The sequence below is a fragment of the Bactrocera latifrons genome, unplaced genomic scaffold (genome assembly GCF_001853355.1).
Source record: "Bactrocera latifrons isolate USDA-ARS-PBARC rearing strain unplaced genomic scaffold, ASM185335v1 scaffold_7, whole genome shotgun sequence".
NCBI lineage: Eukaryota > Metazoa > Arthropoda > Insecta > Diptera > Tephritidae > Bactrocera > Bactrocera latifrons.
Genome location: NW_017537378.1, coordinates 394,385 through 408,896, shown reverse-complemented (window position 1 = coordinate 408,896; position 14,512 = coordinate 394,385). Strand labels below are relative to the sequence as shown.

The 14,512-nt window shown below is 39.9% G+C and overlaps 1 protein-coding gene across 1 annotated transcript; it reads left to right on the top strand.

Annotated features, from left to right (window-relative positions):
- The first annotated feature begins 1,543 nt into the window (after positions 1 to 1,543).
- LOC108975768 (intraflagellar transport protein 56) lies at positions 1,544 to 6,330 on the top strand. Its single transcript, XM_018944481.1, has 7 exons — positions 1,544 to 1,577; positions 2,158 to 2,297; positions 3,984 to 4,393; positions 4,455 to 4,902; positions 4,976 to 5,308; positions 5,785 to 5,912; positions 5,979 to 6,330. The coding sequence occupies exons 1-7, from the start codon at positions 1,544 to 1,546 to the stop codon at positions 6,175 to 6,177; spliced, it is 1,692 nt and encodes a 563-aa protein (XP_018800026.1). The 3' UTR covers positions 6,178 to 6,330.
- Positions 6,331 to 14,512: the final 8,182 nt, after the last annotated feature.

Sequence of the window (14,512 nt, the reverse complement as noted above, 5' to 3'; positions counted from 1 at the left end):
AAACGTCTATTTCATAGGTAAAAAGTTTCAAAGATTTATTTAATTTTGCCCCCTATAGGTTAGGTTAGGTTAATCTGCTAGACCCATAAGCCATGCATAGACGAGTTTTGGTCGTTTGCGATACCAGATGGAGTTCAGTCGCTATGTCCAAGAAGAGTATTTATCTTCTAGGATGCCTGCGCTTGACGCAATTTCAACAGACTCTGTGGCCTCTCTATTCATACCTATTCCAGTGTAACATACCGCGGGGACCCCAGATGCTTACAGCTTAGTCCTGCCAAAGCGAGACAAGTGCACAAGAGATGCATCACTGTTCACTAGTGCCTTGCTCTAGACATTTCCTGCAGTCTTGCCGTTCTTCAGCCAGCATGTTTCGCTACAAGACAATGACCAGTTAGCATTTTCCTATCGTGTTCCTACAGCCTCTTCTATCCAGTGCCAATAGGGATTTTGTGTACTTCCGGTCTACTGTTTTGCACGGGACTTTTGCAGTTTTGCACCCTGGTAGCTCGTTCCATTGGGCTTTGATTTTCCTTACCATGCTGCTATCGAGATGGTCGTGTTCACAATGTATGGGTTTCCCAATGTTTATCAAGTTGGCAATATCGTCTACTATTTCATTTCCCTCGATGCCTTTGTGTCCTGTCACCCAGTAGAGAAAGTAGTCTGGCAACACTTTCCACTCCCGCCCTGCTTCCCAAGACACTTTGGCCGATATGCGCTACGAGGTTATTGCCTTGATTCAAACGGTAATCTACGTATGTGTTGATTTTGGATTTGACAGCAGGTGCACTAGAGTACAGCTCAGCGGATTTCGCAATAGCAACGACCTCAGCTTGAAATCAACTGCAGTGGTTCGGCAACTTAAGAGGTTGCCCTGTGCTTTGGTTCTATATGTAAATTCTCCTGCAGCCAGTAGCCGCCTCACCAATTTTGGTGGGCAGTTTTCAGCAAACTGATCTATAGGTAGTTTAGTATCAGTGCAAGAGCCCCCAAAGGTATTGTTCTTAAATCTCCTGTTATGCACAGCGCTGCGAGCCTCTGAAACCTTTTCATTGGCTTCGGGTAGGTGGATTTCCGTACGTCTGTCCATCATACCACTACACCGTAGAGAAAAAGTTGGTCTTACAGTTAGGTGTGCAGCACCAGTGCATGGGAAAGGGAGAAAGCCTCCAGGTTGTGCCAATCACATCTGCTACATGCATATAAACCTTTGCTAGCTTTCTTCACTCTTTCTTCTACGTTGTGCTTCAACAACAGTTTGCTGTCCAAGAATGAAGAGGTACTTCGTGCGGTCTTTGAGAAAGAGCTGTGTCTCATTTATCAAAGGGAACCTTCATATAGGAATTTTCTCCGGGTTTAACGCTATTTTATTTTAATTTGATTATCACTGATGACCTGAAAAAAATTAAAAATAAAATTTATTATTATAAATACTTACACTGTGCAACAAATTATATGCAGCAACTAATTTGAGCTTGCCACTTACAGCGCTTTTCACTTTGCCACACTTTAGAGAAATATGTTAGCATAACCTTAACACATGAACCTGCGCGAGACCACAGGCAAGCACGAGTGTTTGTTTGTGTAACCACTTGTGTCTGATAAATTATTGTTGCGTTGATTTATAAGTGACTTTTCGCTGCCGTCCGCAGTTGAAGATTAATCTCCTCACCTTGCAGTGACATTTGATTTCGCTACTGCTTATGTCAAATGGGCACTTAGGCGGTCGAGTGCTGTGGAGAATAAATTCTGCTATGAGTAGATAAAAAAATATGTTTTTTTGGGCAAAATATGGTTATTTACATAGTAATTTCTTGTAAAAATGTAGGGTAGTAATAATTATGAAAAAGGAAATATATATCTTGTCTTAATAAATTGTCAAGGTAAGGGTGATTTTACACACAGCTGTAGACAAGCCTATTTTCTGTACTTTGACCACCCTAGCATTTGGCTCGTTACTTAGCAACCGTTAACCAAAACAAGGTAAGGAATGAAAACAAAATTTTTTTCAGTTCAGGCGGTCTGTGCAAATCCGTAAAAATATTTTTGGAAAACTGGAAAAAAGAAAAAAATTTATTTAAAAATAATATGGTAATTAGTTAAAAAATAGTTTATATTCTATTACAAAATAAGTAAAATTACTTCTTTTTTAAGCACAGATTTTATCCAGAGGTAAAACCGATTCGGCAAATTCACGGCAGGCAATTAGTGCCACACTTGTCAAACGCCTACCCAATTCACTGGAGGATTTCATACTCAAGCGGGATTACACTGGTGCTAGAGCTTTTCTCGAGGTACACATTACAAGTAAACATATATTTATGGCGAACTCAAAAATTCTTATCATAAGTTTAGAGTTTTTCCATTATTAACAAAAAATATCTAAAGATTTTGAGATATCAATGAAATTCTTTATTTCTGTGAAAGTATATTCGATGCCATTATGTATGGAACTCGGGAACGCTTGTAGAAGTACAGACACTGAACCCAATTTTCGACGGTTTTCAAGCATAAATCAGCTGATTCTGCTGCAATTTCACGTTAGATATTCGTGCGAGGCTCATCAATCGTAACTGGCTTGTTGGCACAGACCGTGGACTTGACGTATTCTAACTGGAAATAGTCTAATGGCGTCAAACCGCACGACCGAGATGGCCAATTGACTGGGCTATTTCGAGAGATAACACATTCACCAAACTTGGTTTTCAATAAATCGTTTGTGACATTCGCTGTGTGGCTTGTGGTGCCGTCCTATTGGAACCACTTATTGTCCAAGTCCACAACATCAAATTCGGGTCAAAAATATTCGGTTATAATTGAGCGGTAGTAATGCTCATTCACAGTAACGTCTCTGTTTTGATCATCACTGAAAAAGTAAGACCAATAAGGCATATTTTGTTTATTGAGGAAGCCATTCAGCTAGAAATTAGCCGCACCGCTGAGGATGATTTTTCGGTAAAAATTCAGATAATTTTCAAGTGATCGCTCAGCCCAATTCACGAGCATACGACAATTCTGGTGGTCGAGGGGTTTCAATTCTTGCGTCAATATGATCTTGTTAGGATGTAAGCCAAGATCTTTTCTCAAAATTCGCCACAACGACTTTACAGAGATGCCCAATGCTTTAGATCGACGTGTGAGAGATTGACGCGGGTCTTCCTCATTTGATGCGCTGGCGGCAGCAATATTCTCAACACTACGAGAACTTTATTGGCACGGGAACATTTTGTATTCTGCCTGTGCATTCAAATTTTTCCACTAGATGCTCAATTGTTGATCTGACGACCACGAATTGGACGTAGTTCTCTTCAAGTGGCGGCCACTGACTCCAAATTTCTGGAGTAAATTTTAATAATTTCGACTCGTTGTTGGACCGTATGTCTTCCCATGATGTAATGGCAAACCTTACTGAAGAGAAGTGTCAAAAGACTGGGAAAAATATGGCGTCATTTGCTGTCCCTATCGGTACACTTTTGTAGCGTCTCTATTAAAAACCTGTTGTATTTTTTTTAGCAAGTCTTTGGGGGTTGTTGATAGGTTTCAACCGGTACACTTGTTTAAGGCTAAGATAGAACCTACCCATCCAATCTTGTATGATGTATTGTCATAGATATATTCCAATGGTACGTCCAGTAAAATTACGCTTTCGATAGTGCCATTACGAAGGATTATAATAAGGTTCCGAAGAAAGGTTTGTTTTCATTCCGGATACTGATCAACTATACTTATCAGGATTACCTTCTAGTAAATCAAAGCAAGGTTGAACGCTTAAGAATCAGTAAGATATCAAGTCTTCTGCCTTCATATAGAGCTCTTAGCATACATTTGCTTTGAAATCCTAAAATTTGCTGATAAAAATTACTAGCTTCCTGTTGGAGATTGCGATCTGAATTATATAGGATGGCTTTAAAATAGGCATTACCAAATATTTTTTGTTTTAAAATTTATAATATTTCTACTGATTTTATTTCCTCCATAAGTTTTCCAGCGAAGATGAAGACGAAGAGCAGCATTTGATCAAGGAACAGTGGATTGCGTTCTGCAGTTTCCACTTAGGCGACTATCAGCAGGCCTTGCAACAATACAAAAGCATACGGGATGCCGAACCCGCTACCGAAGACATAACCCATAATGTCGCGGTTTGCATGTTCTACCTCGGCATGTATGAGGAAGCACACCGACTAATGGAACAGACACCGAACACGCCGTTGAAGCTACGTTTGCTCTTTCACTTGGCACACAAGTTTGGCAACGAGACGCAGGTGACACAGTTGCAGGATTCCTTGCAGGAAGACGTCGAGGATCAGCTAAGTCTCGCCTCCATGCACTACTTGCGCGCACACTATCAAGATGCGATTGATATATACAAGCGTTTGTTGTTGGATAACAAGTATGTTGATTTGTGGCCAAACGGATTCAGCGAAACTTACGTGGTTCTTGATTTCTTGCAGAGACTGCCTGGCAATCAATGTCTATCTGGCGCTATGTTTCTACAAACTGGACTACTATGATATGTCGCAGGAGGTGTTGGATGTTTACTTGGCGAAGCATAAAGACAGCACTATAGCTACCAATCTGAAGGCCTGCAATCGCTTCAGACTATTTAATGGGCGGGTAGCCGAGCAGGAGATACAAAATATCGCGGACAATGRCACTTTCGGCGCTGATCTAATACGACACAACTTGGTTGTGTTCCGAAATGGCGAGGGTGCTATGCAAACATTTCCGACTCTCCTGAATATCGTGCCAGAGGCGCGTCTCAACTTGGCTATCTATCATCTAAAAAGCGGTAATGTTCAAGAGGCTCACGCGTTGATCAAAGAACTCCAGCCAACTGTGCCTCATGAATACATTTTGAAGGGGGTTGTACATGCGGCGCTCGGTCAGCAGATAGGTTCGGTGAGGCTTTTATTGATAGCGAAACTTAAAATATGCTAGCTGGCTAGTATTAACTCATTAACTTTTCCTATAGAAAGAGCATATAAAAACCGCTCAGCAGAATTTACATTTGGTTGGTAGCTCAGCAACTGAATGCGACACCATACCCGGTCGGCAGAGCATGGCGTCGGCTTTCTTTCTCTACTCGCAATTCGAAGAGGTTTTGGTCTATATGAATTCTATACGAAGTTACTTTGTGAACGATGACACCTTCAACTACAATTACGCTCAGGCGAAATGTGCCACGGGCTACTACAAGGAGGCAGAAGAGTTGCTCATGCAAATAACGGATATGGATATAAAGAACCAGCACACTTACTGCATGATCGTAGCGAAATGTCATATACACGCCGGACGTCCAGAGTTGGTGAGTTTTTATGTTTATTTTTGGTGTTCGTAAACTGCCGTAAGACCTGCTCTCAGCTTTTGGTCGGTGTCTTGACATTCTTACAAGATTAAAGACACGAGTTTTTTGTTGATTATATTAGTTCAACCGAAGCAGCTGTAAAGTTAGAAATGTAATACTCGGTTGCAGAGTTCTAACGAACCTCCATCGTTTTTCAAGATAAAGAGTCCTATGTATAGAAATTTTTATAGAGGACAATTATCTTCTTCCGATATTACCGGGACAGATTTATGTGTATTAATGAAATTTGTAAAGGAAATTAGTCTCTAGACTTTCATTGTTGAATAGTTTCATATTTGGACTTCGTCACAAGAGTAAGTATTGTAGGAGCTGTTTTTCAGGAAAGTCCAATCCAAAGCCAGCTGAAACCTGAAACCTAGTCCACAAACCTTTAGCTACACACTTGTATGGACTCAATGTGATTGTTTTCTTTACAGGCTTGGAATGTTTTCATCACACGCGACACGAACTCTGAAGCATTCCTACTACTACAACTTATTGCAAATGAGTGTTACAAATGTGAGGAATTCTGGGTGGCCGCAAAGGCTTTCGATATGCTGGAAAAGTAAGTTCTATTAAAAATATTTGTAAAATTCCTACTTTTAAGTTATTGAATTACTTTAATCAACAGACTCGATCCAAGCCCTGAAAATTGGGAAGGTAAACGTGGCGCTTGCGCCGGTGTTGTCTATGCTTTGGCTTCGAAGGCCGACAAGGGTTGTCCACCGAATGGCGTAACGGATGTGATCGGTTTACTGCGCGACTCGTCAAATCCACAGGCAGAAACGATGATAAAAGTCATACGCAAACACATAAATAGTTTGAAATAAGTTTGAAAGGTTTACTATATATTTTAATTCGATTTTGGATCCCTTGGTAGGGGTGGAGAAGAAGCAATGTTTTCTAAACACACATAATTGTAATATAAACAGAATTGTGTATACTTTTAAGCTAATCTTTGAGAGCGTCAAGAACTTTCCAACGGCTAATACAGAAAATATAGTTTATTTCAATTCATCTATTCGGAAAAAGTTAGAAATCGTGATTGTCATTAAAATATATGTGGAGCATCGATGAAATTCTGTACATATTTTCGGTGTTTTTTTTTAACTTGCCTTAAAACATGAAAGCCTTAATTGGCTTTCAGCCTTGTCTCTGATTGCCTCGCCAGTCCAAGCCCTTTTAGATCGGTAAGTTCTTGTATAAGATTTTCAATCCTAGAGCAACGCCTTGCAGCAGAATTGGTCTGTATCCTCTCGGCTCGTGCGCCAAAAAGTTCCATCCGATCTCCACGTCGGTTAGGAGTAATACATGCAATGGATGAAGCCATCTTACGACCTTCTCAGGTTTTAAGAAACACAGGTGGTGAACAACGAGTTACGTGACCCCATGCTCTCAACGCTTTACTGCGACTTTAGGCTCTATGGCTGTGCTATCTGCATCTAATGCGCGCACTGGGCCGTCACTCTACCAGATTGGCCAACAGAGGATCATCTAAGGAGCTCAAATAGGCAGCATGTCTCCCATTCCTATCATTATTTTTGACACAGTAAAATCACACGACACTCAATGAGCACATCGAAAAATCTACGCTCCCCTAGGACTGTGAGCTATCTGAGCACTTTTTCGAGGTAAAAACTCCAAATTGAGTGGATTTAACAGGGGGTTCCGCACAGTTGTTTTTCTCTCGCCGTAGATTTTCGATAGCTTGAACTGCTTTACTTTTCACACGACCTCAACTTTTGTCAAATACTTTAGGAAAGGACAAAGACAATTTTTTAGCAACATACAAGGCCGACCGACCGACCGGTTCTTAACTACGCCGCATCAATATGTTGACCTGGATGCAGTGAAACGCAGACGAAGAAGCTACAAACATTTCAGAACACTGCACTCCGGACTACGACAAGATGCCACTTGATGTCTCTCATGGAACACCTACACAGTTAAGCCCGTATGCTTCCAGTTAAGGAGCTTAATGAACTCCTCTCCAAGCAGTTTCTGCTTTCGCAGAAAGCATCCCTGCAAGCACCTGCTGTTTACTAGGGGCATCCTTCCTCAACTACGTCGATGACATAAAACAATACGCCGACCAGACTTCGGACGCAAAAAAATTCACACATACACTGACCGCTATTCACAGTGGAGCCATTACTAAGGCCTTCACCGACTTTCTCTTAGTGAATGGCGTAATTGGAGATAAACCACTACCAATTGCGGGCGAAGAGTTCCAGTTGCCACGGGAATCGAAGGTAACTCATACGCAGCTGTGTTCTGGATACTGCTACAGCTTAAACTTCTTCTTATATAAGATAGACTCCGGACATAACCAATATACTATATATCCTGCGGGCAATGAGTTTCCGCAAGCCACCTCTTTGCTTCTCCCGCCAACCTTACTCATCTGACACCCCACTCCCTTTGGCACGACTGCTTCAAAACAGCATGTTTCTTGGTCATTCCGTTGGATGACATCGACGAAAATTTATTTTATCCTTACCTTTCTAACTGCGATTAGGTACAACAACAACAACATTATCGAGATCAACTTGCAATAAAGTAGTCGGGTAGCCGGGTAGCCCTATCGAGAGTGTTGATGTCAAAACTTTGAGGCTGACGTGAACGATGAAGACACTAGATCGAGAAATTCCAAACTATTTCTAACAACGTCTAATCAATTTAAAGGCTTGTGCTTCCGTTGAAGCTTATAAAAACTAAGTTTTTCACTCGCATAACAATTTTCCTCTCTCGAAAATATTTTTAACAATCAACACGCTTGCGTAAATCCCCAAAAATATGTTATGCTAATAATATATCTGAATGCCACAAGCTTCTTCCACTCATTCCTCCCGAAAACGTGGCCAGCAACACTACAAACTGGTGTAATAGAATTTTCAGCGCGCATCATGAGCTGCTTTCAAAAGCATCTATGCATGGGCGATGCCTTTGCTCGCATACACACACACACACACATGCACTAATGCGCTGGTAAAACCCGTTAGCATTGATGGTTAGCAACTTCAGTGAAAATATTGCAGAATGGCAGCACTTTGGACGCGCAAAGATGTGACGTTGCCACAGTTTACAATTGGCGCATTTGCAATTCAACGGCGTCAATGGGGCTACAACAACTGCAATAACAACAGGCAGCACATGAACAGCCAAGCCAAAAGCTGCGAACGAATGATACTTGTCCATGTGTGAGTATGTGGCGTTGTAAAGGCTGCAGACGCTTTGTGTCAATGTTGCCTGCCACTAGGCGCCTGTGTGTGAAGGGTGTTGTGTGTGTTTGTGGGAAGGGTATGTGTGCGCGCTGATGGCTACATTGAATTTGCATATTTGATATGAGTGTGCGGAGCGCAAATATTTACAGGGCGTGCGGTGTTCATTACGAGGCACTCACACTTCCAATTACACAGTCACACACACACACACATACGTACATATGCGCGCGTGCTCATCTATCGACGCTAACTCATTCAAATTCATGGTGCAACTATGCCATTGCCACAAGCTAGCACGCCATCATCCAGCGCCTTCAGCACCGGTCTGCCCTCTGGCACCCTACGCGCCCTTATCCGCCACCAAACATTGTTGTTGCACTGCCTTGTTGCCTTTCTCCTTCCACTGCGCTCGCGTGGGTGTGCGGCGCTGCGCTGAAAGACTGTGCAACACGCTTCTGTAAACGATTTTCCTTTTGCATTTTTCATGTGGCAAATGAATGCATGTGGTTGGCTGGTTGGTTGGTTGCATGCCACTCAGAATGCTAACGGGTGATTGTGGTATTTATATTCAATGCCTTTTAATTGCATTGTTACCGTTCCAGTTGTTGTTGTAATAACTAATTGTCGTTGCGTGTGTTGTTGTTGCTGCAGATTTGCGCCAATAAATGAAATAGAGTAACCGTATCGTTTGGATTATAATTTATGCCAAGCATTTGTTGTCTTTAGCTCAGTTCAGTCGCTGAGGTGTCCAAGCGGCGCTTCTCTTTGTCAGGCGCGCTTTTCATTGGGACACATGAATGCAAATGCGCGTTCGAATATTCCGGTGTCAAGTTGAGGCGTTTGCTAATTCATGCAACACGCTCGTGGCATTTATAAATTGCAACAGTTAACCCATTTAAGTGAGGTTAGCTTGCGCCGAGGTGTCTGTTGAAGTGTTCTGCAGCATTCAAAGGCGCGTAATTGGAAAAAGTCGGTCGAGTGTTTTGTTTGCTGCAGAAATATAACAAGAAAATGGGGCTATTAATGTTTCGCTAGTTGCCTCTAAGGCGCGAAAGAATCTTAAATCCATAAAAGACTTCTACGAAGTGGAGAAACCCACGAAATCCAACGCAGAATACCTCTTGCTAAAAGGTACTATTTCGGACTGAGTAGGCAATTGAGAAGTAAAGTCCTCTCTTGACGAACAAAGACCAAACTTTTCTCCGAATAGATGAAAACACTTAGTATGTGTAGAATGAGCGCAAGCGGTTTTCTCTCTCCTAATTAAATCCAAGTTTAATGTCACGAATTTTGTTACACTGTTCGTGCGCGTTGTCACCTAATACCTGCTAAGCGTACGCGAGGTCCGTTGGTGCAGTGCCAGAACGCAAGATGGTAGTGGAGATCTAACTCGGAACAAGAGTTTCCCCTCTGACTAGCTCGACGGTAAGATCAGGCATCGAAACGAGGCTGATGATGAAGTAGCTTGATTCTTTTCATAGTGAGAATATACAATCCTTGACAAGCTTTGAGCACATAATTAGCGAGCTCAGCTCCAGTATTGCCGTTCTGCTGTCGGAGCTGCTGTGTGAAAAATACTATAATGCTCCGGTAGCCTAAAGAAAAGATTGAAGGAGAGCTTTTTTACAGAAAACTTCTTCCCCAACCTTTTCTCCCATGCGGGAAGTGATAATTTTGATTTTTTTCAAATTCCTTCACGTACTCAGTTTCCATGAGCCTTAGAGCACACATCGCAGCAATATAGCACATCTGCCAGCAAATAGATAACCTTAATTCGACTTGTACCTAGAAAGCATTCGCAAAGCGGATTTCGTTGGATGAACATCGTTGGCCGATTACGTTTTTTTTTTATACCTTGAACAGAGTATATTAAGTTTGTCACGAAGTTCGTAACACCCAGAAGAAAGGGTCGGAGATCCTATAAAGTATATATTATATATAAATCTATATATTAAAGTATATATATTATAATAAAGCTGAGTCGATTTAGCCACGTTCGTCTGTCTGTATATATAGGAACTAGTCCCCCAGTTTGTAAGATATCGTTTTGAAGTTTTGCAAACGTCATTTTCTCTACAAGCAGCTGCTCATTTGTCGGAACTGCCGATATCGGGGCCCTATAACATATAGCTGCCATACAAACTGAACGATCGGAATCAAGTTCTTGTATGGAAAACTTCCACATTTGACAAGATATATTCACGAAATTTGTTACAGATTATTTTCTAAGACAAAACAATTGTTCAAAACGAATTACTATAGCATATAGCTTCCATACAAACTGAACACAAAGTTACTAACAGAAATGCAAGTGTGAAGGGTATTTAGCTTCGGTGCAACCGAAGTTAACGTTTTTCTTGTTTTGTTTTTGAATAGTAAAATTGTTTGATAATTATATTTTGAAATTTAGTTACACATATAGTTTATATTGGAAATCTACCAGTGAAGAGTTGACCGAATTCGGTATTTCTAAAGTGAACGTAGTTTAATGTTAATGTTTTTAGTAGGTGGATCCTTAAAAGTCGCACAGTTTTCTAGAAGAGTTCGAAGCGTATCGCCACTTGGCAAGGGATTAATAAACGGCATAAACACATTTACATATCTGTCAAAAATATTTAGAAGAAAGTGAAGCTCTCGCGGTATTTGCTCTTCGTGAGTATGAAAAAATTGTGTTATGCATTTATACGACGCTTAAATAGGTGTAAAGCAATTTAATCATTGGCACGTCGCGGCTATTCGAAGCGTTGTGAGTAACCCAGTGAACCAAAGGGGAGAAAACGCGACGAGTTGGCTATTTTCAATGAGAAAATAATTTTAATAAAAGCAGAAAGAAATATGAAAATCGTTGTATCAGTATTTGAATTATTAATATAAAATAATTTTTTATAACACACGCTCGAAAGATGGTAATATTTTATGAAACTTTTAGAAATAATATAAATAAATACTTTGTAAACGCAGAATTTTATTAAAATAATTTTTATCTTTTATTTTTTATTTTTAATTTTTAATTTTTAATTTTTTTTTCATATTTTGTATTTTTTAGCTACATTTGTGAGCTTTTTTTCCTTTAAATAGCTAAAAGCAGAATTTTGTGATCCAAACACAAGTACTTTTTTCAATAACCTTTCTTTGACAGATCACGCGTGGGTCGTGTGAAACTATTTTATTATTTGTGTTCAGTATTGTTTGGTATTTCATTATGGAAAGACTTAGCTCTGAACAACGTTTACACGACGCTCAACTTTATTACGAATGTTCTGTAAAGAATGTGTTTCTCGCGCTTCGTCAATATATGGTCAACATACTCAGCGTGCTATTTGTAATACCATCACTCAGTTTGAGATGCAGCATTCAATATTTTGTAATATTTCACCGAATACTCAGTCCAGTTAAAAGAAGATCCGACGTTTTCGAGTCAAATTTTGTTCTGTGATGAAGCCTAGTTTTGACTCAGTAGGTAAGTAGGTATACAAACAAAATTTCCGCATATGGGCCGAATAGTAACCTTAAGAGATTCAAGAGCTGCCATTTGATTTAGAAAAAACAACAGTTTAATGTGGTTTGTGAACCGTCAATGGCGATCGTTATTGCGCCATGATAACAATTACTGGATTTATTGAGAGAACACTTCGGTGCGACGATAACTTCATGTTTTGGGTCAGTCGTTTGGCCACCAACATCTTGTGATATCATACCGTTAAGACTCTTTACAGTGGAAAAATGTAAAATCCAAAGACTATGCTGACAATCCCGCTTCGATTCTGACCTTGGAGCAAAACATCACGTATGTTATTCTCTGGTTACCAGTCGAAATACCCGAACGAGTTATGTTAGAAGAGATAATAAAGAATATTTTTTTGAGTAATAATAAAGATTCCTCATTAAATTTCAAATTTCAATAGTTTTTTTTTTTAAGTAAGGAATCTCGAATTGGATCACCCTTTATATGTACATTTGTAATAAAGAGGCTGTTGGCTGTTTCATATCTGTAGCACAGTTTTTTTGTATTTGATTATTCATGTACATATTTATAGACTTGCTTACATTTAGTCAAGATATTACAGTATTGCTTGGTGGAAATGCACCTCCACTTTTTTCAATGTTACTAACGTTTTTTTTTACAGCTCAAATAATTGGGTTTAAATTATATCGAAGTGGGACAATTGTGTCACATAATCTCTCTAGTATTATTTACAACCTACAATGGTTTTATATGAAAGACTCTTAGACTTTTTTTTGCCTAAATATGTAGCATATGTGCTAGAACTTTTTACAATATTGTGGAAAGCACACTCACACATCCAATTCCATATGCAAATGAAAAGTGTAGAAAAACATTGTAGCATTCAAGGTGCTTGCTTTATTCGTATTGTGGGCATGAGTTTATTTATACATCCTCATCTCAACTTACATATATGCACGTAAATAACTGTACATACTCATAACTGCTATGCGCAAGGCGGACGTGATTCAAATAGCAAAGAGCTTACATTATTATTATCTACGCACAGAGCTAACAGTTAATGCTATCTATGGCAGAAATTTACAGTAGCCGAACGAACACAAAGAGAAAGATATGCATGTCGATACTAACTGCTAACTAGTATTGCGTCGTAGTAAAGTGGAACAGTCGAAAAAATATATATCATGTATATGTGCTGTCGAAATTTAAATAAAGTGAACTTTTTTTGAAATAAATGAGAAGTATGGAATCGGTTAAAATAATAACCGAAATAAGTTGTGTGCAAATAAAATGGATGGAGTCATGTGTAGAAGTTCACGCAAGTGAGGAAAGTTTTCTGATCGCCATTCACTTGGGAGTGGCCAGAAAAGATTCTTTTACATATGACTCAAGCAGCTCACGACTTCCGGTCTTTGACCAAGTATCCTCTGGGTAGCCTAAGAACATCCGTTTGAAGGCGAGCTAAAGTGTGTAAAGGCGAAACTTTCGATGCATAGGGTTGTGCGCTGGGTTTGGGACCCGCCACGTTAAAAAACCACCCCAATGACAACGCAACAACAGCCTCGGATGAGAGACCCCACTTTTGATAACTCTTGCCAACAGGTTTTACTTCGGACTGAGTAGTCAATTGAGAAGCAAAGTCCTCTCTCTACAAACAAAAACCAAACTCTATAAGTCACTCATAATTCCCGACCTGCTATATGGTGCAGAGGCTTGGACAATGACAACAACGGATGAGTCGACGTTGCGAGTTTTCGAGAGAAAAGTTCTGCGAAAGATTTATGGTCCTTTGCGCGTTGGCCACGGCGAATATCGCTTCGATGGAACAATGAGCTGTACGAGAWATACGATGACATTGACATAGTTCAGCGAATTAAAAGACAGCAGCTACGCTGGCTAGGTCATGTTGTCCGGTTGGACGAAAACACTCCAGCTCTGAAAGTATTCGACGCAGTACCCGCCGGGGGAAGCAGAGGAAGRGGAAGACCTCCACTCCGTTGGAAGGAACAAGTGGAGAAGGAGCTGGCTTCACTTGGAATATCTAATTGGCGCCACGTAGCGAAAAGACTGGCGCGCTGTTGTTAACTCGGCTATAATCGCGTAAGCGGTGTCTACGCCAATCAAGAAGAAGAAATAAAATCTATTACTTTGTAATTGTAATAAATGATAGTTCTCAATATGTTTCTATTTAAATTTTCAAATAGGTGGCAATCCCTTTTTGCAATTACTATAAATAATAGTTATCAATATGTTTTTATTTAAATTTCGAAATAGGTGGCAATTCTTTTAAAACATTTCTAAAAAAATGTTCTTATACATACTTACAAAGTTTGTTAGCCGGACTGTAATATTTAATGTTTTTTCTTTATTTATTAAGAAATTTCAAATAGGTGGCAACCCCTTAAATTAAAAAAAAAATTTCTTATACTTATTTCGTTTGTTGCCCATAAGGTAATATTTAAAATTGGGTTATCA